Source organism: Mobula hypostoma, chromosome 3 (assembly GCF_963921235.1).
Source record: "Mobula hypostoma chromosome 3, sMobHyp1.1, whole genome shotgun sequence".
Classification (NCBI taxonomy): domain Eukaryota; kingdom Metazoa; phylum Chordata; class Chondrichthyes; order Myliobatiformes; family Myliobatidae; genus Mobula; species Mobula hypostoma.
Window position 1 is genome coordinate 187,484,896 of NC_086099.1, and position 27,962 is coordinate 187,512,857.

The following is a 27,962-nucleotide window of genomic DNA, read 5'->3' on the forward strand; positions in this document are numbered from 1 at the left end:
CTTCAAACAGTTCAGGGTTCAAAGGGGGGAGCCGCTCCAGACAGCTCTCTCTCCCACGTCCCTGCATTACACATCTCCAGACGCTGCTCCATTGTTCCTTATCTCTCCTTCCCCTGAGGGCAGGTGGCAGACCACTTGCTGATGTCACTGATGCTAACCCAGGCCAGCAAACATCTTAATTTTATGTGTATTCTCATCACAGGATCTTTTTGAAACGTATAAAAATCCTAAAGGGATTGGACAGGCTAGATGCAGGAAGATTGTTCCCGATGTTGGGGAAGTCCAGAACGAGGGGTCACAGTTTGAGAATAAAGGGGAAGCCTTTTAGGACCGAGATTAGGAAAAACTTCTTCACACAGAGAGTGGTGAATCTGTGGAATTCTCTGCCACAGGAAACAGATGAGGCCAGTTCATTGGCTATATTTAAGAGGGAGTTAGATATGGCCCTTGTGGCTAAAGGGATCAGGGGGTATGGAGGGAAGGCTGGTACAGGCTTCTGAGATGGATGATCAGCCATGATCATACTGAATGGTGGTGCAGGCTTGAAGGGCTGAATGGCCTACTCTTTCACCTATTTTCTATGTTTCTATGTTTCAGTACTCTAGATTTTATTTTGATGTGTATTTTTAGATGGATCGATATGTCTTTAGTTGCTACTGCTGAATGGGTACCAAAGTATCAGCCATCGCTTGTACTTCTCTCAGGATATTGAGTTCCATTTATATCAGTGGAATGAGTGGGTCAGTTGTTAACCCTCTTACGTTAGAGTCAGAAAAGTGTGGGTTACATTCCCTCTCTCGAGACATGAATATACTAATCACGGCTGACATAGTTCAGCACCAAGAGATGGCTGAACATCAGAAGCACTGTCTTCACATGATGTGTTAAACTCATGTTCTGTCTATCCCTGATATACGTAAAATACCCAATTGACTCTACTCTAGTCTTTCAATTAACATCACTAAACAGGTTGTTGGACTGTTATTGAAATTCAAAATTCAAAGTAAAATTTCTTAACAAAGTACATATCTGCCACCATATACAACCCTGTAATTAATTTTCTTGCAGGATACTCAATACTAACCACAACAGAATCAATGAAACAATGCAGCAACTTGGGTGTTCAACCAGAGTGCAAGAGACAACAAACTGCGCAAATACCAAAATAAATAAATAATGATAAATAAATAAGCAATAAATATTGAAAACATAAGATGAGGAGTCCTTGAAAGTCAGTCCATTTGTTGTGGGAACATTTTAATGATGGGCAAGTGAAGTTATCTCCTTTGCTTCAAAGCCTGATGGTTGAGGGGTGATAATTGTTCTTGAAGCTGGTGGTCTGAGTCCTGAGGTTCCTGTACCTTCTTCCTGATGACAGCAGAGAGAAGTGAGCATAACCTGGGTGGTGGGGGTCCCTGATGATGGATGCTGCTTTCCTGAGACAGCGCTCCATGTAGGTGCGCTCAATACTGGGAAGGGTTTTACCAGTGATGGACTGGGCTGTATTTACTACTTTGGTAGGATTTTCCATTCAAGGGCATTGGTGTTTCCATACCAGGCTGGATGTAACCAGTCAATATACTCTCCAGCACACATCGACAGAAGTTTTCTAGTTTTAGATGTCGTGCTGAATCTTTGCTAACTCTTAAGGAAGAAGAGGCACTGCCATGCTTTCTTCATAATTCCTGTAATTACAGGTCCTCCAGTTTCCTCTTCCTGAAGTAAATATTTATCTGCTTGGTCTTACTGACATTGAGTAAGAGGTTGTTGTGGTGGTATGACTCAGTCAGATTCCCAACCTCGCTCTTATTTGCTGGTTATCACCACCTTTGATTCAGCCTATGACAGTGGTACCATCAGCAAACTTGAATATGGCATTCCAGCTGTGCTTAGCTAAACAGTCTGAAGTATAGAGTGAGTAGAGCAGGGGCTAAGCACTCAGCCTTGTGATGTACACATGCTTATGGAGACTGTGGAAGAGATGTTGTTGTCTGCAAGTGACCATGGGTAAAAGACCAAGGATTTACTCTGTGCCTGTCTCTGTCATGTGTTCCTTGTGCTTGATTTCTCTTCCTTCACCCTTGCTGTTCAAAACTGCTTAAGAACCAATGAATTGGATCAATACTCTACCATTGCTTTGTTCCTTATTACAAATTCCATGTTTTCCTGTATGACCAGCGTTTATTTCCACTATAATCTTTTCCTCTTCACACATCTGTAGAACTTGTGTAGTCAACTTTTGTATTCCCTGCAAAATTGCTCTCATCAACACACTCAAAGTGCTGGAAAAGCTCAGAGGGTTAGGCCGCATCTAAGGGAGAAAATGAATGTAGGACATTTTGGGCCGAGATTCTTCATCAGGACTGGAAAGGAAGGGGGCAGAAACCAAAACACAAGAGTAGGAGGAGAGGATGGAGCAGAAGCTGGCAATTGATCGGTGAATTCAGGTGAGGGGGGAGGGCAGAAGGATGGGGCGGTGGATGTGAATGATGTGAAAAGCTGCAAGGTGCTAAGTGGGGAAGTAAGTTGGAATAAAGGCAAGGAATTGGGAACCAGGGGAGGAAGGTGAAGGTGATGGGCAAGATATGAGAGAGTGGGAATGGAAAGAGAAGGGGTAACAGGGCCATAGGAGTATGGGTCTTTGCAGGAAACATCAACACTCCATAGACTTTGCCTCACCTGCTGATTTCCTCCAGCATTTTTTGTATGTTGATCCAAATTTACAGTATTTGCAGTCCCTTCTGTGTCTCTGTTTTGCAAGCTTGTTCTCGTACTCCACCTGCCCTCTCATAATTGATCTCTTGCTCATCCTTTGTAGAATCCCAAATTGATTCTAGTTCTCAGGTTTGCAGCTTTACTTGTCTCCTCATTGGACCTATTACTGTTCTGAATTTCCCTTGTAAGCCATGAATGAACTATCCTTCCTGTTTTCCCTTTGTGCCAGACAGGAATGAACAATTGTGGCCACTCACCTCAGACAGTGCATTCCTGATCCCAATTACTTAATAAAATATTTCCTCCTCAAATCCCCTCTAAATTTCTTGCCCTTCACCTTATGCTTATGTTTTATGTTTTAGTTGCTCTGTTGTAGGGTTGGGGCAGCATGGTGTTGCACAACGCTTTATAGGACCAGCAATCCGGATTCAATTCCCGACGCTGTCTGTAAGGAGTTTGTGCATTCTCCCCATGATCATGTGGGTTTCCTCCCACAGTCCAAAGAATTACCAATTAATTGGTCATTGCAAATTGTCCCATGATTAGGCTAGTGTTAAATTGGAGGTTGGTGAGTGTTGCGGCTCAAAGCGCTGGAAGGGCTATTCCATGCTTTATCTCATTAAAATAATTAAAATTTAATTAAATTAAATTTTCATACTATCCACCTATTTCCTAAATAATTCTGTATCTCTTTTTCAAGTCCTCTTCCAGCCTCCTTCATTCTAAAGAAAACAAACACAGGCTCTTGTCATTACTGAAATAATATTCCATTACACTAACATCCTGCTGGATCTCTGCCTCTTACCCAGAGGGATCATGTGCTTCTACTGTACGGCAAGTCAGAACCCTACAAAGTACTCCATTATCCAATGGCTTAGTTACTTGATGAAACTTTGGAACTCCCTGTCAGGAGGGATGGTGTCCAGTAGTCAAATATGTTCAACATGGAAATCCATCAGCTTTTGGATACCAAAAGAATGAGAAACATGGGCCATTTGATTAAAAGTTTGCTTTCCCTTCTTCTATTAGCATTAGTTCCCTCCCATCCCACTGCCCTTTTAGTTTAAAATCTCCTTCTACATCTGTTGTAAACACTCCCTTTTGGACATTGGTCCTGATACTGCCCGTCCAGCTTGGACAAGCTATCTTCCCTTACTGTCATTCTATTCCGTACCTGTGGTGTGACTTGATCCCCAAAACATACTGTATACGGACATCTCAGCAACAGAGATGCTCCGTCCACAGACTTAGCTCCGAAATCTAGTTAACCATTTGCTGCAGCTGAATAATATTCCTGCACAGATGGTCAACAGAGACAATGGAAAGTGTCCTAGCTTTCCCAAATAGTACAGGATAAGCCACAAGTGCAAGATCCCCTAACGTGACCTACTTGTTACTTTAAATTAACTTAAAAGCTATTCCCAAGAATAGATGCCCAAGAAGAGCAGAGTGAGCTGCCTCAATGACTATTGCCTGGTGGCACTCACGTCGACTGTCATGAGAAGCTTTGAGAGGTTGGTCATGGCTAGAATTATCTCCTACCTGAACAAGGATTTCAACCCACTGCAAGTTGTCTGTTGCTACAACAGCTCTGCAATGGACACAGTCTCACTGGCTCTTCACTCAGCTTTGGAGCACCTGAACAGGGATATATCTACGTCAGGCTGTGCTTTATTGATTACAGCTTGGTTTTCAATTCCATTATCCTCTCAGAAATAATCAACATACCTGGGCCTCTGTTTCTTCCTTTGCAAATGGATCCTCAGCGCCCTCATCAGGAGACCACAGTCAATGTGGACCACAATAACATCTCCTCCTCACTGATAATAAACAAGGTGAACCACAAGGGTGTATGCTTAGTCCACTGCTCTACTCTCTCTACCGTCAATACAGCATGGCTGGGCATAGCTCAAGCTCTTTCTATAAATTTGCTGATTACACCACTGTTGTTGGCAGAGTCTTAGATTGTGACAAGAAGGTGTACAGAAGTGAGATAGATTCAAGTTCAAGTACATTTAGAAACATAGAAAAACATAGAAAACCTACAGCACAATACAGGACTTTCGGCTCACAATGATGTGCTGAACATGTACTAACTTTAGAATTTACCCAGGGTTACCCATAGCCCTCTATTTTTCTAAGCTTCATGTACCTATCCAGGAGTCTCTTGTACCTGCCTCCACCACCATCACTGGCAGCCCATTCCACGCACCCACCACTCTCTGTGTAAAAGAACTTACCCCTGACAATCCCTCCGTACCTACTTCCAAGCACCTTAAAACTGTCCCCTCTCATCAAAGAATGTATAAATTACACTCAACATCAGTAAATCCGAGGAACTGATTGTGGACTTCAGGAAGGGGAAGTCGGGAGTATAGTCACCAGTCCTCAGTGAGGGGCCAGCAGTGGAAAGTTTGAGCAGCTTCAATTTCCTGGGCAACAACATCTCAGAGAATCTATCTAGGGTCCAGCACATTGATGCAATCACAAAGAAGACATACTAGTGGCTAATCCACATTCCCTTAGCCATTAGATTTCGGAGTGGTCCATAAACTCATGAACACTACCTCACTGTTCCTCTTTAGTACTATTTATTTATTTTATTTACTACAGTAACTTCTAGTCATTCTTTTGTTTCATACTGTACTGCTGCCCCACACAACAAATTTCAAAACATATGTCAGTGTATTACACATGATTCTCATGCTGAGATTTTAAAGTTCAATCAGCCTCTTTTCACATTCCTTTTAAATCCATTGAGCTTCTTTTCCCACATGAGGAGGGAGCCACATCTAGTCCTGATGAGGGGTCTTGGTCAAAAACATTGACTATTTACTCACTTCCGTAGATGTTGCCTGACCTGCTGAGTTCCTAAATAACTTAGTGTGCGCTGCCCTGGATTTCCAGCATCTGCAGAATCGCTAGCATTTAAAATTTTCTCTGCACTCTTTCAAACTACAGTCCATTAAACTACAATTCTGTTTTGAAATAGGGGAAAAGATCTAAGAATTAATAAAAACAGCCAGTTTTCTTGTTTGCAGATTTTTGTAATAGGATAATTATTTCAGTGCTAGCTGTGTTGTTAAGTACCAAAACTTAAATTGGCCAGAAAGTAAAATTGTTTATTTTTTTTAGTGTGAGTACATTGCGAGCAGCACCAAAACCCATCAAAGATTTAAGATTAAGTTGTTGTTATTCTTTCCCTCCAGGCAAGACAAGGGTTTTATAAAAACTGTCTATCAAGTACCATCAGCAGCACCACTGGACTCTGTTAAATCTATCTACTTAGTGTGAGATTGAAGTTGGTCATTGATGATAATGAAAAGTAGGTGATAATTAATTGATAGTGCATTTCACAGCCTGCACTATTTTTCTTTCCCATCAATTATTTGAAAATTGAGCAGTGTGTAAAATGGGCTGCTGATTTCCTTCCGCCTGTCAAAGTTTGTTTTAACTCTCCATGAAAATCTTGAAAATACTCAGCAGGTTAGATAGCATATGTGAAGAGGAGAATACATCAGTGCTTCTTCTTACTATCTGCTTTCCTGTGGAAGAACTTTAATGAGAATAAATATAAGAACAGAAGACATAATTATACCCAGTATCTGAATAATGCTAACATGCCCCTTTATAATATTGTTCTCTTAATTGAAGTCCTATGTTTGTGTCCAGAGTAGGAATTAAAAATATTGATGAAGACACTAGATTAAATCAGGTGATTCAAGGTTATAATTAAAAGCAAAATCTTACTTTGGAGGGTAAAGTTCCATGATAGTAAGAATTTCTATATATGTATTTTATTCACTGTGACCTATCTACAATGTGCTGTAATGTAGATTAGCTCCTTTCAGTTCAGTGTAAAGAAGGTTATTAGGAGTTTTGGAGGAAGTAATCAAAAGATTGATGGAGATCAGGCAGCAAATGCCGTCTTCAGGAGTTTAGTAAAATATGAGTCAAGGTCCACATTGTAGGCTTCTCTAAATAGTTAAGGCACATGGAGTCCAAGGTAAGTTGGCTAATTGAATTCAAAAGTGCCTTGGTGATAAGAGGGAGAGAGTAGTGGTGAATGTTTTTCTGTTGGAAGTTTAATACTAGTGATGTACTGCAGGGATTAGAGCTGGGACCTTTGCTTGACTTGGATATGAATGCAGGAGGATGACCACTACACTTGTGATTGTGGTTGTCACAGAAATTGGTGGTGTAGTAAATAGTGAGAAAGATTTCTTAGGCAACGACAGAAGATACAATAGGAAAATTGGGCAGAGGGGAAGCAAATGGAATTTAATCTGAACAAGTTTGAAGTCAAACAGGGATAGGCCATGCTTAAATGACATGGCACTAAGGAATGTTGACAAATAGAGAGAGACCAAGGGGTTCAAGCACATATTTCCCTGAAGTAGCAACACAGGTAAATAGAATGGTGAAAAATATATGTGGATGTGGATGGAATATTGGTATATAGAATATAAGAGTTGAGATGCAAAGTTGCAACTTTACAAAACACTGGTTAGACTGTATTTGTCTGCATGCAGTCCTGGTCAATGCAATAAGGAAGGATATGATGTGTTGGAGAGGCCGCAGAGGACATCCTTCAATAAATAGCCTGAATTGAAGGATGACTTTTGAAGAGGTTGGACTTGCGTTCACTAGAGTGAAGGAAGGATGACCTGATATAGGTATGCATGATGAGGAGAGTCACAGATAGAACAGTATAAATCTTTTGCCCATAGTAGGGATATCACAAATAAAAGAGTATATGCTTTAGGCAAAAGGAATGAATTTTTAAGGAGATCTAAGGTTTAACCTGTTTTACACAGGAGCGGTAGAATCAAATGCAATCATGATTTTTTAGAAGTATTTAGACAGAAAGATAAATGGCATAAAAGATTACCATCCAAATGGGGAAAATCAGGTTATAGTACAGTTCATGGGCCAAAATGTCAGGATAGATGCATGGGCTGATTGCATAAAGAGGCCTGTAGATAAGATGCATGCACATAGTATTTCTCCCAAGGTTGGGAATCAAGAACTGGAGGACATAGGTTGAAGACGAAAGCTTTAACAGAAACTTGTTGGGCAACAGTTTTACACAAAGTGTGATAATTATGTGGAATGAGCTGCCAGGTGAAATGGTTGAGGTAGTACAACAACAACTTTTTAAAAATACAGTTGGATAGCTATATGATTTTGAAAGTTGTGAAACAAATGCTGGTATAGGGGACTAACTTGGATGGGATATCTTGGTCGTCCTGGACTAGATGGGCCAAAGGGCCTGTTTCTGTGCTGTATAACTCTAACTCTGTGATAGGCTTTCTCCCTCCTCACATATATGAGCACTTCATTAAATGTCATTCTATTTCACTGCTTTATGCATTATTAACTTTGTGTAGAATGAGATTGCCATCTCCAATTCATTGGAAGGAGAAACAATTTTACATTTTCCAATGAGGATGTTATTTTATGACTACCATTAGCCAGTTTAAGATATATAGTTAAAACCATCATTATGCTAGCAGTCTTTTATAAATCAAGGCCAGATAGATACAGTGTTGTGCAGATTTTTGTTAAAGATTACTTACTCATCATTTAAAATGAAACTTTAGTTTGACCAAGTCAGCCAATTCATTACCCGCATGTGCAGAAGTGTCTTCACTCACTGCGATGGGAATGGCCAAAAGGCTAAACCATATCCGCCTTAACCTGGAAAAGAACTTAATTGGTGGAGCTATTCTACATAATTAACTTATGTGTCAGGAGGGATATCCTATTTAAAAGAGACCAGTTTTAATGGTCTAGTTAAATAAAAACCTTGGTTATCAAAATTGGTCTTCTGGGCTTATTCTCTGTGTTTTGCTATATGCAAGATCGTTTTTGTTACTCCATGCTGTGATACTATGAATACTGCCATTGCTTTCTGATAATGAAAGAATGTCAAAGTCACTTGGTTCCTTTTTTGCTTTCTCTCCTGCAGCTGAATTCCTCTTCCTCCTCTGGGGGGTATATCTCTGCTATGCAGTACGGACAGTGCCATCGGCATTTCATGAACCACGCTACATGGCTGTAGCTGTCCATAATGAACTCATTATATCTGCTATATTCTATACAATCAGGTAAGAAGCCTGCTGGGTCTTAAACCTCGCTGCTAAAAGCTAAAGGCAAAGAGGGCTTTTATTATTTTTTTCACTTTGACAATAATAGGAGCAAGAGTAGGAATTTTGACAAAATAGTTCCTGTGTGATGCTGTTTATCTGCTTTAACTCCACTATTTTTCTTCAGTCTGTTGTTGTTAGTGTAGGCTTTCCTAGACAAAATAAGGCTGACAGCAAATATTGTCTTGCTGTCAGCCCTCAGCCAGTGACCTTCAGAGTAGAGATGCTCACTGATGATTGTGCAATGTTCAGTCCCATTTGTGACTTCTCACGTAACGAAGCAGTTCACATGCAAATGATACAAGACTTGGACAATGTCCAGGCCTGGACTGAAAGATGGCAAGTAATGTTTGTACCACACAAGCAGTTATAATACCTAGCAAGACCACATCCAGCTATAACCCCCTGATAATCAATGGCATTCCCAACACTGACTCCTACATTATAAATACCATGAAATTACTAATGACTAGAAACTGAACTGGATTAACCATATACATAATGCAGCTACCAGAGCAGGCCAGGAGATAGAAGTCTTGTTTTGAATCATTCACCTCACTACTTTCCAAAGCCCGTCCACATTGAACAGTCAGGGTTGTAATACTCTCCACTTGCCTGGAGGAGTTCAGCTTCAACAACACTCAAGATCACCAACATTCAGGCACCTGCTTGATAGGCACCCCATGCACAACCATTTGCTCACTCTACCACTGATGCACCAACTATGCAATGCACTACAGTAACTCCCCAAGACCCCTTAGGCAGCACCTTCCTAACCACCTAACAAGACCAGGGCAGCAAAAGTATGCAAGCACCACAACCTACGATTTGCCCTCCAAACCAAACATACATCAAAAATTCATGTAAATAAATAAATATCACAGTTAAATTCAGAGTCAAAATCCCTGAACTCTCACCCTAACAATATTGTGGGTATACAGACACCTCAAGACTGCAGTGGTTCAAGCAGGCAGCTTACCACCATCTTCTCGAGGGAGTTTAGGAATGGGCAATTAAGTACTGGCCCAGGCTGCAATGCTGACATTCTTTGAATGAATGAAATAAAACTGTCAGTCATTGCACCCACAATTCCATTCACTAATGTGATTTCTGACCACATTATCTTTTAGTAGATACTATTCAATAATTGCATAAGAGGAGTAGAGTAATGGAAATTTCCCACTAGTTGTCATGTGTAGCAAAATTATGATATGGATAGGAGAAAATAAAAATACCTGCAATGTGTAGCAATCATGGTAGTAACTTACCCTCACATCACTTTTTCATTCAGCACAATAGAGTTTTAATCACATTTTTAGTACCTGTAGTCTTAAGTGCCCTCTAAACTACCCAGTTTAATAAAAACATGAGAAATTCTGCAGCTGCTAGAAATCCAAGCAACCCACACAAAATGCTGGGGGAACTCAGCAGGTCAGGCAGCATCTATGGAAATGAATAAATAGTCGATGTTTTGGGCAGAGGCCCTTCTTCAGGACTAGAAAGGAAGGGGGAAGATGCCAGAATCATTCAGTTTAATTCACAGCTTGATACAAATAACAGCAGTGCCTACTGTATGTAACACATGCAAGAACTATCATGGTAAGTCTCCAGTAGGTGGAGAGAATAGAATTTGTTTAGCTGATGTAGTTAATATTATATGCAAACTATTTTCCTGAGGTTCTACAGACCACGTTCCAGGTAAACTTCCAGATCAATTCACATTTAACAATGGAGTCAAATTATTTCATCAGATTTTTATTTAGGGAGTGAAAAAAACAATAAATTATTGCATGGCTAGGAATATAGTTCTGTACGCTGCCCTGGCCTGTGTGCCATTACTTTATCTCTGATTTATTTTAAATTCGTTTCCCATGTTACAATACTTTAAAAGTACTTCACCTGCTTTAAAACATCCCTGCAAGAGATGCAATAGCTGCTTTACAAATAAACATTTTTCTTTCTATTCTCACAACTATTAGTTAGTAAAACTAACTTCTTGCTTTAGAACAAGAATTCCCAACCTGGGGACCATGGACCCCTTGCTTAGTGGCATAAAAATGTTGGGAACACCAGCTTTAAAGAAGCTGTCATTTCTAACTCTAAGATGAAAACTTAAGTTATAAGAAATGGAATTGGCCCTGTGGTCTATACCACCTATCAGACCGTCATACCATTTCAGAGCAGGAGGAACTCATTCAGCCCTTTGAATTTGAATTTGTTTTGCTACTTAACATGATCATGTCTCACCTGGTACCTCAATTCCCTTTACAAAATCTATATTCAAGTTACAAGCTTACAGAGTCTAAGTTTAACTTTGTGAAAAACGTTGCTGCTCTAGTGCAGGCCACGTGTGCATGTCCTGGCATGTCAACTTTCATTAGAGATATGCGTGATGCTTATATTATGCACAATGTTTTGTGTATGCTTCTGCAGTGCAGAGAGTCCAGTGATGCGGAGAAGCTTTTAGTTCTTCTGACAGCTTGTTGGTTAGGAAGTACATCAACGTTTCAACATTATGGGGAAAAAAGATGCAAATGTTGATTCATTTAATTTTATTCAGATTTAGCTAATATATATTCACATGTTTTAATTTCATATTCACAATTTTGTTGGTATAGCTTTCTGAATTAATAAAACAGCATGGTCTCATCTAAAATGCCATTTCTTCAACAGATTTCTGTTTGTATGTATAAAATCTGAATTATTTTTCCCTCATAGAATTCTACTGATGGGGAGCTGATGCAATGGGTTTTTATTTGAGTCTGGCAGAATTTCTATTCATGATTAAAACTGAACTTGAATCCAATGTCAAAATGTCAGCGTTGTCGAAAATATCTCAAAATGGCACTCAATTTTATGTCTTCCTAGCCCCTTTAACACAGGAAAATGTTCCACGTCATTATGCAGGATTACATTTTCAGAGGCATGATAAAGAAAGAGATATTAATCTAGTCCCTGGATCCAGGTGAAAGAATTAGGACATTAAGCAGGGACTGAAAGGCAAGGTGTGAAGAGACTACCTTTCAAAATCTGGAATTCCATGTGATGATATAACCTGTACCAGGGACTAGGCCTTTCTCCAAGATATGTTATTTGATAGTCTATCCTTTTGAATTTCCTTCATTTTTGGACGTGTCCACAGTATTTGTTCTTCATTCTATAATCTTTAATCTTTAAAAGCTTCAAGTTTGTTTTCTCTAACACATTATTCACATACTAACATCTCCATCTACTTAAGAGGATTGGAGGCAACCTAAAAGAGATTCATTAGGTTTCTTCATGGTTCAACGTCTGGCTCACCAGTTAATGCTGATCAGATTCCCTTTACACGTTCCAGAGTCCCAGTACCAAGCTTCCATTCACTTCAGGATCAGAAACAGACTTAGTATCACTGGCATATGAAGTGAAGTTTGTTGTTATGTAGCCGCAGTACATTGCAATACGTAATAATAAAAAGATGTGAATTACAGTAAGTATGTAAGCTAAATGAAATAAGTAGTGCGAAAGGAAAGTAGAGAGGTAGTGTTCATGGGTTCAATGTCCATTCAGAAATCTGACAGCAGAGCGAATAAGCTGTTGCTGAATTATTGAGTGCGTGCCTTTAGGCTTCTGTATCTCCTCCCTGATGGTAGCAATGAGAAGGGGGCATGTCTTGGGTAACGGGGTCCTTTATGATCGATGCTAACCACTTGTTGAAGATGTCCTGGATGCTGGGAAGTCTAGTGCCCATGATAGAGCTGATTAAGTTCACAGCATTCTGCAGCTTATTTCAATCCTGTGCAGTGCCCCTGCCCCAAACTAGATGGTGATGCAGCCAGTTAGAATGTTCTCCATGGTACATCTGTAGAAATTTGCAAGTGTCTTTGGTGACATACCAAATTTCCTCAAAATCCAAATAAAACATAGCCACTGTTGTGTCTTCTTTGTAACTGCATCAACATGTTGGGCCCAGGATAGATCCTCAGAGATGCTGACACCCAGGAGATTGAAATCGCTCACTCTGATCCCTCTGTGAGGACTGGTGAGTGTTCCCTCATCTTACCCTTCCACAATCAGTTCCTTAGCCTTACTGATATTGAGTGGAGTGCAAGGTTGTTGCTACGGCACCGCTCAACAAGCAGATCTATCTCACTCTTGTACACCTTCTTGTCTCCTTCTGAACTTCTGCCAAAAAAAGTTGTGTTATCAACAATTTATTTGCTGAACCCTGCTGATTCCTGAGCTCCCAATCACTTTCTAGACTCAAGTGTATGTTTATCAATGGGACCTTGGTTCACCTGCTCCCTTCCAACTCACTGAGACTCCAATTCCCATGCTGCCTTTCTATTCACTGGGCCTCAGTTCATGAACTTCCTTTCCACTCAGCCATGCTCCAGTACTCTTTAAATTTCCTTTCCCTTTTAATCTTACTGGGTACACTGGAAGAGTTATTATTCTACTGTGCAACAGTTAAAGAAAAGTAAACCGAAAGTATATATTGAAGTATTGATAGTATAACATCCATTTGCCTAGAAAATCTTCGGCATGGGCGATCATGTCTCTCCATCCATCACGGTCCCTGACCCTCCAAATTGTAGTTGTTGCCTCCCCTGTTTCTAACCATGATGTTATTCCGTTTATCATTTTCATTCTATCTGCCTCTGCTTCTTTTTCCTTCCAGCTTTCCAGTTGTAACTAAATGTTCTAACGTCTCTCTTCGCATGCTGTGTCCAAAGAATTTTGATTGCTGTTTTCTGATTTTTTTTCAAAGTAATGTATGTTTTGCTTTTGTTCTCTGTAGCACTTCGTTGGTTATCCTGTCCGTATATGATATGCATAGCATTCTTCTGAGGAACCACATTTCCGCTACATTGATTCTTTTTTCCATTGCATTTGTGATGGTCCATGTCTCGCAGCCATACATCAATATTGGAAGAATGTAGCAGCTGAGAGTTCTAAGGCGGATGTCAATTGCTATTTTCTTGTTCATTAGGATGTTTCTCATTTCTATAAATGCTGTTCTTGCCATTGCTATTCTTGCTTTTATGTCTGTTTCGCATTTGCCGTCAGATGTTAACCATGATCCAAGGTACTTGAAGTTGTGAACTTGTTTCAGGATTTCATTTCCCAATACGATCCTACAGCTTGGGATATCAGGTTTCTTTGATATTACCATTATTTCCGTTTTCTTTTTGTTTAAGGTTAGGCCAAGTCTTTTGCTCTCTGTGTTGATGGTAGATACTAGTTTCTGTAAATTTACTTCACTGTTTGCTGTCAGTACTCTATCATCCACATATCGGAGGTTGTTGATATTGTATCCTCCTAAACTTATTCCAGGTAGGTCTTGTATGGTTCTCATAATGTTTTTACTGTACAGAGTGAACAGGTCTGGTGATAGAACACAACCCTGTCTGACTCCTCGCTTTATTGGCTGATATTCAGCGATCTCGTCTATCCGTATGGCTGCACTTTGTTGCCAGTAGAGATTCCTGATTATTCTTAGATCTTTTCTGTCATGAGACCATGGATTTGCGCCTTGGAAGGTTTCCAGGGTGCAAGCCTGGGCAAGGTTGCATGGAAGACGGGCAGTTGCCCATGCTGCAAGTCTCCCTTCTCCACGCCACTGATGTTGTCCAAGGGAAGGGAACTAGGGCTGATACAGCTTGGTACTGGTGTTGTCGCAGAGCAATGTGTCGTTAAGTGCCTTGCTCAAGGACACAACACGCTGCCTCAGCTGAGGCTTGAACTAGCGACCTTCAGATCACTAGACTGACACCTTAACCACTTGGCCACGTGCCAAAACCGTCGATATTAATATCTTTAAGCATTTTCATGATGACTTCAAAACGCAAACACGAGGAAATCTGCAGATGCTGGAATTTCAAGCAGCACACATAAAAGTTGCTAGTGAATGCAGCAGTCTAGGCAGCATCTCTAGGAAGAGGTACAGTCGACGTTTTAGGCCGAGACCCTTCGTCAGGACGAACTGAAAGAAGAGCTAGTAAGAGATTTGAAAGTGGGACGGGGAGAGGGAGATCCAAATTGATAGGAGAAGATCAGAGGGGGCGGGATGGAGCCAAGAACTGGACAGTTGATTGGCAAAAGGGATATGAGAGGATCATGGGACAGGAGGCCTAGGGAGAAAGCAAAGAGGGAGGGGTGGAAAAACAAGATGGGCAAAGGGTATAGTGAGGGGGACAGAGGGAGAAAAAGGAGAGCGAGAAAAAGAATGTGTGTATATAAATAAATAACGGATGGGGTATGAGGAGGAGGAGGGGCATTAGTGGAAGTTTGAGAAGTCAATGTTCATGCCATCACAAATCAGAAGAAAAGCGGGGCAAAAACAGGATGTATAAAAGCAAAAGACTGCTCTACAATTATGGAAAAAGGGAAAGTAATGCAAAAGTGGTCAGAATACATCAAAGACCTATGCAACGACAAAGACTGAGAGGACAACTTTGGCATTGGCAACAACAACGAGGGCCCAGCAATACTGAAAGAAGAAGTGGAACATGCTATGAAGAAAATACGAAAGGGGAAATCATCAGGACCAGATAACATTCCGGTTGAACTGTATGACGCGCTAGAAGATTTTGGTGTAGTGAAATTAACAACCTTATTGAATAGTATATATAACAGCGGCAAAGTACCAGAAGAGTGGGCGGATGCATGGCAGATGCGGCTTAATGTGGATAAATGTGAGGTTATCCACTTTGGTGGTAAGAACGGGAAGGCAGATTATTATCTAAATGGAGTCAAGTTAGGAAAAGGGGAAGCACAATGAGATCTAGGTGTTCTTGTACATCAGTCACTGAAAGCAAGTATGCAAGTACAGCAGGCAGTGAAAAAAGCTAATGGCATGCTGGCCTTCATAACAAGCGGAATTGAGTATAAGAGCAAAGAGGTCCTTCTGCAGCTGTATAGGGCCCTGGTGAGACCACACCTGGAGTACTGTGTGCAGTTTTGGTCTCCAAATTTGAGGAAGGACATTCTTGCTATTGAGAAAGTGCAGCGTAGGTTCACAAGGTTAATTCCCGGGATGGCAGGACTCCCATGTGTGGAAAGATTGGAGCGACTGGGCTTGTAAACTCTGGAATTTAGAAGGCTGAGAGGGGATCTTATTGAAACATACAAGGTTATTAAGGGATTGGACACACTGCAGGCAGGAAGCATGTTCCCGCTGATGGGTGAGTCCAGAACCAGAGGCCACAGTTTAAGAATTAGGGGTAGGCCATTTAGAACGGAGTTGAGGAAAAACTTTTTCACCCAGAGAGTGGTGGTTATATGGAATGCTCTGCCCCAGAAGGCTGTGGAGGCCAAGTCTCTGGATGTTTTCAAGAAAGAGATGGATAGAGCTCTTAAAGATAGCGGAATCAAAGGTTATGGGGATAAGGTAGGAACTGGATACTGATAGTGGATGATCAGCCATGATCACAGTGAATGGCGGTGCTGGCTCGAAAGGCCGAATGATCTACTCCTGCACCTATTATCTATTGTCTATTGTCTATAAGATCTTTTAAAGACAGTATTTATTGCGCTGCCAAAGAAACCAGATGCAACAGACTGTGGACAACACAGAACAATTAGTTTAATGAGCCACCTCACAAAAAATCTACTTAGAATCATCATGCTCAGAATAAGAAATAAAATTAAACCATAAGATATAGCAGTAGAATTAGGCCGCTTGGCCCATCGAGTCTGTTCCACCATTTCATCATGGCTGATTCAATTTTCCTTTCAGCCCCAATCTTCTGCCTTCTCCCCATATCCTTTTATGCCCCTACCAGACAAGGATATATTAGCCTCTGCCTTAAATGTACATAATGTCTTGGCCTCCACAGCTGTGGAAAAGAATTCCACAGATTCGCCACACTCTGGCTAAAGAAATTCCTCCTCATCTCCATTCTAAAAGGATGCCCCACTATTCTGAGGCTGTATCTGCTGGTCTTAGACTTGTCCACCATAGGAAACATCCTCTACACATCCATTCTATCAAGGCTTTTCACCATTTAATAGGCCTTAAGAATTTTAAATTACATCAGTCTCCTTTCCATTCAGGATCACAGTGTGAGCTCAGACAGATAAATAGATAATAGCATGCCTGTATGTAAAGCTACAGAAGGGATAGTTAGAATGATTACCATTTGTGGTATTAATTCACAAAAAACTTCTATAATAAACTAATAAATAGTAAAACCTGTTTAAATGTGTTTTCTTAATATACAGCATAATTACATTTGTCTGATTTTATTTTATAGTCTGTAATTGATGGAGGTTTTTTGGCTCTCAGTTATGGCAGGAAATTGTCATTGAATGATTGAATTTTCTGCACAACTCCGATGGTTAAGCAGTTCTTTAGTACCCATTTACCTTGGGTAGCTTATCCATTCTGACCCATCACTATTCAACAACCACACCAAGACTATTTCATACTGTGGTTTACCATGGCCACTATCAATAAAGTGCAAAAAATAAACTTGAAACTTGCCAGAGGGGGGAACTTACCCCCGGCTAGATTGAGAGGCATCATTTTAAGAAGTCAAATCTTTGTCATTCATATTGAATGATGAAGGTGGCGGGCAACTAATTGAAAAAGTGGCAAAGGCAGAAGGCTTTGATGTGCATTTGTAGCTCCCAAATTTGGATAACTTAAAACGCTACAGCTTACACCCATCTTCTCAAGATCAATTAAAGATAAGCAATAACAGAAAAGGAGCATGAATCACATGGGAACACGACCACGTGAAAGGTCTCTGAGTTATACAACATCTGACTTGAAAGTGCATTATTGTTAATTCATCATTTCTGGGTCAAGGTCCTAAAACTCTATCCACTCTGCTCTACCTAAAAGCTTTGGAACTATAGCGGTTGAAGATAATGACAGAACTCCCTCTTCTCAAAGTCAATGAAGAATAAGAATTATTTGCTGGTCTCATGCATGAATAAAATAAGAGAGGCAGACAAAAGTTATCAACAGTCAGTATTGTCAGCCAAATACACCTATGGCCAAGTATGCATACTTTTAATATCAGCTGCTTTACAGTTTTGCACAGTTAGTACCAGTGCGGTCCTGGTATAAACCTTAATATATAAATGGAGTCCTAGATAAATATGTTAGTGAGCATATCACCAAACATTAAATGGAATTATTATATTATGCAGTAAGGTAGCTTTTGATCTATTTCCATTTATTTAAGAGCACATTACAATTGTATCTGCATATAGTGGCCTTCTATATTATTATTTTTATATCTTTTGTTAATGGAGAACTATTGCAATTTTGCAAATTTGAAATGCGAGGAGATCTTCAAGTACTTTGCCAAGGACACCTCTTCAACTATGCACAATTAATTATCAGCCACTCTCTAAATAGAGGGTATATTAGACTTCATAAATTTTACATTATCACATTAACAGCCACCAATTAACCCCACTATTTGGGAAGTAGAAATATTTTTGACAGCAGATTCCTTTAGTAGGCTCTGAGCAACATGAAACAACACTGAGGGGATTTGCTTGGAAGCAACAAACTGCATGATGTTGGAATAGTCTGCTGTCACAATCAGTACAAAGGGACGCAAATCTGCATGTTGAAATTACTTTGCACAGAGTGAGGCACAGTGATCTGAGTAAATATTAGATGTAACCAGTTCATTTGCTGCTTCCAGGCATCATACAGCTGGAATTTGCAGTTTCTGCCTTTCAAAAAGCCCAAAAGTGTTACTTCTTTGTGTCTAAAGAGACACACTATTGCATTTCATTGTACTATTCTTCAGTTAAATGTCTATACCATATTTGGCACAGTTTGAGTTCTAAATCCCAAGTGTTTAAATACAGAAGTAGAACCACATAGGTTAACAGCAGAGAATGGTGCTATATAGCTCTTGGTGTCTTCTCTGCTTTTGTGTTGGAATAAACCAAAACTACTCCCACTAGCCAGCTTTCTCTCTGTAGCCATGTAACAGATGCTGAATAGGGATACGAAGATGATATAGTATTTAAAAATATACCCCAGAGAGTATTAGAGAGAGTGTCATTGTTTTCTCAATACTTGATCAGTGTTGACCAAATATTGCATCTGGTTTTAATTTATCTATGCAAAGTGGTAGAGATTGAAAAAAAAGTTTTGAATGTAAAATTCCCCTCCATTTTTATGTAATATCTTTATCAAATGGAAGAACCTCAGCAGCACATGTTGCATTCCCAAGGATTTTCCAGTGGGATCTTACACTCAGATCTATCACACATGTACATTCCAGAAATAAAAGCTTTAAAATGTCATTGTTTTGCCCAAGTGCCCCAAAATGTGTATCATCATCCTTTGCTCATTCCCCACCAAATGCCTTATTCAGGCAGCTCACCCAGGTATTCCCAAAGTAAACTTGCATCCTATTACCTGGAACTGTTTTGATTAATTTGGATATCCAGTAAGACAAACCTTTTACATTTTAATACATTTTAAATGGAATGTACTTGATTTAAGGGTGATAATTGCAATAAAGGAAAGAAATAACTAATTCACCAACCCCATTATGTTTAAGTTAGCTCCATAATTTCAAATGAAGTGAACTGATTAAAAGGAATGAGAAGAAACTTAATGGGAACATTAACCACAAAGTCTTTTAGAATCAAGAATATAACAGGATGTTAAATCAACAAAAGACACAATCAGTTCTACCAATGTCATTAAAACCTATTTTTTCAGTATCACTCTTAACATGTAAGAGAAGCTTGGATAGGTACTTGGATGAGAGGTTATGGAGGGCTATGGTCCTGGTGCAGGTCAATAGGGCGAGGCAGAATAATATTTCAGTGCAGACTAGATGCCCCAAAGGGCCACTTTCTCTGCTATAGTGCTCTATGACTCTACGGCTCCAAAGGTCAGTGGGAATTTATGTACATTCAGTAACCGTTGTGTGTTTTACTTGACACTGTAGCTGTAGCTAAAGAAGGCACCCACTGAAGGAAAAATGATTAAGGCACCTTCATTTCAGAATGAAAGTTGAGTAGGGTTCCTATCTGAGATTCACCTTGCCAATATGAATCTTTTATGTCCCATCCATCAGCTGCCTGTTGGAAATGAAAGTAAAGAACAACTAATGAAGAGCGAGGGGGGACCAATTTTCTTGCAGGCAGGTTTGATAGAGCTGATGTGGAGGGTTTACTAATTTATTTAAAATATTTAATATGGGAACTGGAATGATGGGGTTAAGGATGGGGCAGTTGGCCTACAGGCAGATGCAGTGTGTACTGAGAATGTTAGGAAGGACAGGCAGATGATAGGGCAAAATTACAGAGAGTGGTAGGAGTTGAAGTGTAACATGGGGGTAAGACCAAAAAGAGTGATTAATGCAGGACTGATGGTGTTATGTTTGAATGCATGAAGAATATATATGGAATAAGGTAGATAATCTTATAGCGCAACTAGAGATTAGCAGGTACGACATTGTGGGCATCATGGTTGAAAGAAGATCATAGTTGGGAGCTTAGCATCCAAGGATACACCTTGTATTGAAAGGACAGGCAGGTAGGTAGAAGGGGTGGGGTGACTTGTTGGTAAAAAATGAAACCTTTAGAAAGAGGTGACATAAGATCAGAAGATATAGAACACTTGTGGGTAGAGTTAAGAAACTGCGAGGGTAAAAAGACCCTGAAGGGAGTTGTATACAGCTCTCCAAATAGTAGATAGAACATGGGGTAGGAGATAGAAAAGGCATGTGAAAAGGGCAATCTTACGATAGTCATAGGGGAACTTCAGTGTTGTGTAATCAACTAAATTTAATTAGGGAACTTCATGTAAAGGAACCCTAAGGAAGCAGTGATGATAATATGATAGAATTTACCCTGCAGATTGAGAGAGAGAAGATTAAGTCAGATGATTCAGTTTTACAGTGGAGTAAAGGGAATTACAGAGGTATGAGAGAGGATCTGGCCAAATTTGATTGGAAGATGGTACTAGCAGGGATGACAAGTTGGAAATACTGGGGACAATTCAAAAGGCACAGGATAGAAACATCGCAAAGATGAAGAAAAATTCTGAAGGGAGGATGAGGCAACCGTGGCTGACAAGGGAAGTCAAATACTGCAAAAAAGCAAAGGAGAGGGCATAAAATATAGCAAAAATTGGTGGGAAGTTAGAGGGTTGGGATACTTTTAAAAACAACAGAGGGCAACTAAAAGGCCATAAAGAGAGAAAATATTAAATATGAAGGGAAGCCAGCCAACAATATAAAAAAGGATACCAAAGGTTTATTTTTCCAAATATATAAAGGATAAAAGAGAGGCAAGATGTTGTTTACTTGGATTTTCAGAAGGCCTTTGACAAGGTGCTGCATATGAGGCTGCTTAACAAGATACGAACCCATAGTATTACATGAAAGATACTAGCATGGATAGAAGATTGGCTGACTGGCAGGAGGTAAATAGTGAGAATAAAGGAGGTCTTTTCTGGTTGGTTGCCTGTAACTCTGTAACTAGTGGTGTTCCACAGGAGCCTGTGTTGGGATCATTTCTTTTTTGGATGATGGAATTGATGGCTTTATTGCCGAGTTTGCTGATGATATGAAGATAATTGGAGAGGCAGATATAGTTTTGAGGAAGCAGGGTGTCTGCAGAAGGATGTAGATAGATTTGGAGAATTGATGGAGAATTGGCAGATGGAATAAAGTGTAGGAATGTGTATGGTCACGTGCTTTGGTAGAAGGAATAAAGGTGTAGACTAGTTTCTAAATGGGGAGAAAATTCACAAATCGGAGGTCAAAGGGACATGGCTGTCTTTATGCAGAATTCCCTGAAGTTTAACTTGCAGGTTGAGTTGGTGGTAAGGAAGGAAAATGCAATGTTAGCATTCTTTTCAAGAGGACTAGAATATAAGAGCAAGGATGTAATGCTGAGGATTTATAAGGCATGTGTGAGACCTCATCTGGAGTATTGTGAGCAGTTTTTGGCCCCTTATTTATGAAAAGATGTGTTTGCATTGGAGAAGGTCCAGAGGGTGGTCACAAGAGTGCTTCCAGAAATGAAAGGGTTAACTTATAGTATGAGGATTGTTTGATAGCTCTGGGCCTATACTTGCTGGAACTTAGAAGATTGAGAGGCAATCTCATTGAAACCTATCGAATATTGAAATATAGGGAAGATGTTTCCTATAGTATGTGAGTCTGGGATCTGTGAGTACAGTCTCAGACAACCAGAGGGATGTCCACTTAGAACAGAGATGAAGTGGAATTTCTTTAGCCAGAGAGTAGCAAATCTGTGAGGTTTATTGACAGGCCAAATCATTGAGTATACTTAAAGCAGAGGTTGATAGGTTCTTGATTAGTCTGAGCATCAGTCACAGGGAAAAGGCCGGAGAACAGGGCTGAGAAGGAAAATAAACCAGCCATGATGGAATGGCAGAGTAGACTTAATGGGCTGAGTAGCCTAATTCTGCTCCTATGTCTTATGGTCTAACTAGCTATGAACAATATAACACTCAACCAAATCACTTGGGATTTTTCAAAATGTCTCATAAATTGGAATAGGCAAGAAGAATTCAGACTTGTTGAACCTGACAGAGGTCACCTTTACACTACACAATGACCAATTTCAAATCTTAGCCTGAAGGTCTTTGTAAGTTAGGCAGAAGGTTTTAGAGGGCATTGTGCAAGCTACATGGCCCCTGCTTAAACTGCCAATAGGTTCTGTATATATCACAGCTCTATGAACTGAACATGCTAATGGAACCAGTCTATAAATGAGATGGAAGTTTTAATTTCCCACAGATTCTGGTGGATATGCTTGCTGTACAATGCACACCACACAGTCTATTCAGTGGAGTATGGGCCTTCAAGAAAATGTCCATAACCACAGAGGCAAAAGAGGCAGCAAATGCTGAAATCTGCAGCTGAAACAAAACTGCTGAAGGGGCTGAGAAGAGCAAGAAGGGGGCATGAGAAGGCCTTGGCGAGTAGGGTAAAGGAAAACCCCAAGGCATTCTTCAATTATGTGAAGAAAAAAAGGATGACAGGAGTGAAGGTAGGACCGATTAAAGATAAAGGTGGGAAGATGTGCCTGGAGGCTGTGGAAGTGAGCGAGGTCCTCAACGAATATTTCTCTTCGGTATTCACCAATGAGAGGGAACTTGATGATAGTGAGGACAATATGAGTGAGGTTGATGTCTGGAGCATGCTGATATTAAGGGAGAGGAGGTGTTGGAGTTGTTAAAATACATTAGGACAGATAATGCCCCGGGGCCTGACGGATTATTCCCCAGGCTGCTCCACGAGGCGAGAGAAGAGATTGCTGAGCCTCTGGCTAGGATCTTTATGTCCTCATTGTCCACGGGAATGGTACCGGAGGATTGGAGGGAGGCGAATGTTGTTCCCTTGTTCAAAAAAGGTAGTAGGGATAGTCCGGGTAATTATAGACCAGTGAGCCTTACGGCAGTGAGCCTTACGTCTGTGGTGGGAAAGCTGTTGGAAAAGATTCTTAGAGAGAGGATCTATAGGCATTTAGCGAATCATGGTCTGATCAGGGACAGTCAGAAGGCTTTGTGAAGGGCAGATTGTGTCTAACAAGCCTGATTGAGTTCTTTGAGGAGGTGACCAGGCATATAGATGAGGGTAGTGCAGTGGATGTGATCTATATGGATTTTAGTAAGGCATTTGACAAGGTTCCACACGGTAGGCTTATTCAGAAAGTTAGAAGGCATGGGATCCAGGGAAGTTTGGCCAGGTGGATTCAGAATTGGCTTGCCTGCTGAAGGCAGAGGGTCATGGTGGAGGGAATACATTCAGATTGGAGGATTGTGACTAGTGGTGTCCCACAAGGATCTGTTCTGGGACCTCTAATTTTTGTGATTTTTATTAACGACCTGGATGTGGGGGTAGAAGGGTGGGTTGGCAAGTTTGCAGATGACACAAAGGTTGGTGGTGTTGTAGATAGTGTAGAGGATTGTCAAAGATTGCAGAGAGACATTGATAGGATGCAGAAGTGGGCTGAGAAGTGGCAGATGGAGTTCAACCCGGAGAAGCGTGAGGTGGTACACTTTGGAAGGACAAACTCCAAGGCAGAGTACAAAGTAAATGGCAGGATACTTGGTAGTGTGGAGGAGCAGAGGGATCTCGGGTACATGTCCACAGATCCCTGAAAGTTGCCTCACAGGTGGATAGGGTAGTAAAGAAAGCTTATGGGGTGTTAGCTTTCATAAGTCGAGGGATAGAGTTTAAGAGTCGCGATGTAATGATGCAGCTCTATAAAACTCTGGTTAGGCCACACATGGAGTATTGTGTCCAGTTCTGGTCACCTCACTATAGGAAGGATGTGGAAGCATTGGAAAGAGTACAGAGGAGATTTACCAGGATGCTGCCTGGTTTAGAAAGTATGCGTTATGATCAGAGATTAAGAGAGCTAGGGCTTTACTCTTTGGAGAGAAGGAGGATGAGAGGAGACATGATAGAGGTGTACAAGATAATAAGAGGAATAGATAGAGTGGATAGCCAGCGCCTCTTCCCCAGGGCACCACTGCTCAATACAAGAGGACATGGCTTTAAGGTAAGGGGTGGGAAGTTCAAGGGGGATATTAGAGGAAGGTTTTTTACTCAGAGAGTGGTTGGTGCATGGAATGCACTGCCTGAGTCAGTGGTGGAGGCAGATAGACTAGTGAAGTTTAAGAGACTACTAGACAGGTATATGGAGGAATCTAAGGTGGGGGCTTATATGGGAGGCAGGGTTTGAGGGTCGGCACAACATTGTGGGCCGAAGGGCCTGTACTGTGCTGTACTATTCTATGTTCTATGTTCTAAATCAATTGGTCAAGTATCATCTGCTGAAGTAAAGAGTTGGGTGATGTTTTAGGTGAAGACCCTGCATTAGGACGAAGACTGTAAAGGATAGATAGTAAGTAGATAGAAGAGTAAGTAATGGGTGATACAGAGCTAGCAGGTGAAAGTTTGAGCTAGATAAGGGAGATGATGGACAGATGGAACCAGATGGGGGAAGGAGGAGGAAAGGTGAACCAATGGAGAAGAACTACGAGCAGATAGGTATGTGGGTGAAAGGCAGATGAAAGCCATTTAGGGGTGGATGTGGTGACAAGTCTTGATAATGAGGGAGGAGCAATGGGAGAAAGATCCTGGATGAATCGGTGAGCAGGCAAGAGTGAGAAAGGAACACAAGGATTACCTGAAGTTAGAAATTTCAGTGTTCATACCATTGGGCTGTGGGCTATCCAAATGGAACACTGGATGCTGTTCTTCTGGTTTGTGTTTGGTGTTGTGATGGCAGTGGGACAGAGAGATTAGAGACGTGCAACCAGCTTAAGATGACTGTTGAGAAAGAGTGTACTTAGGTAGTCTAGAAAATGGTCGTCTAGTCTACGTTAGTTCTCACCACTGTAGAAGAAACCACATTATGAGCATCAAATGTGATAGCCTGGTTTGGAGGATGTACAGGTGGATCGTTGCCTCATCTGTAAGTGCAGTTTACGTTACTGAATGGTAGTACGAAAGAATATGAAGGGATAAATGTTGCATTCCTACTGTTGCCGTGTAAAGAGCTTGGAGACATTGAAGGGTGAACAGGGTGAGATGAGCGGACCATGGTGTCATGGAAAGAGTGGTCCCTTTGGAAAGCAGAAAGTGGGGGGTAGGGGAAGAGGATGATGTGGCTTGTGATGGGATCCTGTTGGAGCTGGCAGAATGGATGAAGGAAGATATGCTGGATGCAGACATTACATGTCCTGGCCAACCGAATAATATTGCCCTCAATGGTGAGACCCTGGAAAACATGAACCTTATGTCAAGAGCCATCTTCCAGCAAACACAAACATCAGTTATGAAATTCATCAATGCTTTAAAGTTCCTTAAGGCTGTTATTGCCCGGGGAGATAGTAGGGATGAGTTCCCACTATCTATTAAATGCTACCAATGTCTTGCATCTCAAATAGCCTCTAACAACTGAGCCTAGCTCCTGACCTTCACAGTGACTTAGCTGCTAAGCCCAGCTGAACCATTTCTACTGACAGGAGCAGAGGCAAAGGCAGTTTACTGGTGCCTTAACATCAGTCGCTTTGGCTAGATGGGGCTCGTCAGCTGTGGTTTGCGGCTCATCCAAGCAAAGGAGATCTCAAGCCTCTACTGCCTTACAGCTATAACCGCTCACAGGGAAGGCTTCAAGATTAAACCCCGGGGGAAAAATATAGAGCTGGAGTCCCTTTGAGTTCAATGTTGACTGGTAATTGCTGCAACGCTGCTGGTGCCAAACTGTGTCAGTCTCTGCTGTTCCTTTGGATTCATTAGCTGCATGGACTAGGGGGGCCTGTTGCATGGACAACAGCCTGAACTCCATATTCTACTGCCCTGGCTTGCATACTGGCTTGTGTATCACCTAGATAGCTAGTAAACAATTTCCGTGGTTGACCCTGACCAATGGAGAGCCTCATCATTGCTTTCAATGTGTTGACACAGCTTTGAATCAACTAGAAAATAAGTATGATAGAGCAAGACCTCAAGCCCAGCACAATACACACGGTTTCCTGACCAGCTGTAAACCCTGACCACTTATTCTGATACTTGGGCCACCTACAGCTGTCATCTCAAGACTTTGGGGAGATAACCACCAATACTACCTGTGCAAAGTCCTCCACAACCATTGGAAAAAAAGGGAGAACCAACATTGATGACCTCTCCTATGCAAACACACCTATATTTTAGCTCACTTTTCATAGTAACCACAACACGGTGATAATTACTTGTGAAAGATGAGTGGGATTCCGGGCAGCCTTTAGACTTTCCTGTCCACTTCTTTCTTTCTGGCCAGTATGCGAATTCATCTTCATCAGACTCACCTCCCTTATGCTTAAAATACTTAGATCTGATGGAGTGTGTGATGGTGAGAGGCCAGGAGTCTACATTTGCTCCATTTTTTCCCTGTGTTGTCTTCTTGCATCTGGTCATCTTCAGTCAAGAAAGGTCATTCAGGAAGAGATGAACATGATTCAGGACATTACAGTATTGTGTTCAGTTTTGGTCACCCTCCTGTATGAAAGATGCAATTAAGCTGGAAAGAATGTGGAAAAGATTGCCAAGGCCTGAGGGACTGAACATAGAACATAGAAATTAACAGCACATTACAGGTGCTTCGGCCTTCAATGTTGTGCCAACCATGTAACCTACTCTAGAAACTGCCTAGAATTTCCTTCGCGCATAACCCTCTATTCTTCTAAGCTCCATGTATTGAGTTATGGAGAAATGTCGAGCAGACTAGGACTTTCTTCACTGGAGTGCAGGAGAATGAGGTGTTACCCTCAATAAAGATGTGTTTAAAATCAGGAAGGCCATGAATAGGGTTGAATGTACAGTGTTTTTCCCAGGTTTGAGGAATCTAACGCATCGGTTTAAACCCCTGAGGGGCAACTTTTTCACTCAGATGATGGTTCATAGATGGATTGAGTTGCCAGACTGAGGCAGGTAAATTAACAACATTTAAAATACACTTGGACAGGTACATAGATAAGCAATGCTTAGAGGGATATAGCCAAACACAGGCAAATGGGGCTAGCATAGCTGGCTTCTTGGTTAACATGGACCAAATGGGCCAAATGGCCTGTTTCCATGTTGTATGACTCTGTGATGAATGCTGTTTAGCTGAGGTTACAGTACAGTGCACGCAAGCCCACTTTGGTGCCACTGTGTCCTCAGTTACTACATAAGAGTGGGCAAAGGGGAAGAGATGATTCGATGGTAAATAGAGGTTAGCATCTTCCACCATAAAGACGTTACTTTCAGTGCTGTTGCACAACCAGAAACCATCACCCTGGTGGTCTCATTTGCACTGATGTCCATGGAAAATTCAGGTGGAAGTGATGCAGCCAATAGTTGGCAAACACAGACCTGCTCTTTTTACACTGCCGAAGCATTTACAGTCAAAGGCTGCAGTGTGTCGCAGCAGGTGAACAATGGGTACTATTTTCTGCTTGGTGTTATTAAGTTTTGATTTGAAAAGACAATGGCTTCCCCCACAGGAAGGCCTCCATTACTATATTAGATTTAGCCATAGATATCAGCTCCTGGTGTTACACCCTATGCAAAGAACAAAATTAGACAGCATTCATTATTATTAATTACGGAAAACTTGAAA

The 27,962-nt window shown here is 41.1% G+C and overlaps 1 protein-coding gene across 1 annotated transcript in view; it reads left to right on the top strand.

The window, feature by feature from the left end:
- gpr158a (G protein-coupled receptor 158a) overlaps window positions 1–27,962 on the top strand; it is a 609,794-nt gene that overhangs the window by 532,082 nt on the left and 49,750 nt on the right. Inside the window, exon 8 of the mRNA XM_063044263.1 lies at window positions 8,687–8,825. Within this exon, the coding sequence (XP_062900333.1) occupies window positions 8,687–8,825 (139 nt within the window). The remainder of the gene's footprint in view (window positions 1–8,686; window positions 8,826–27,962) is intronic.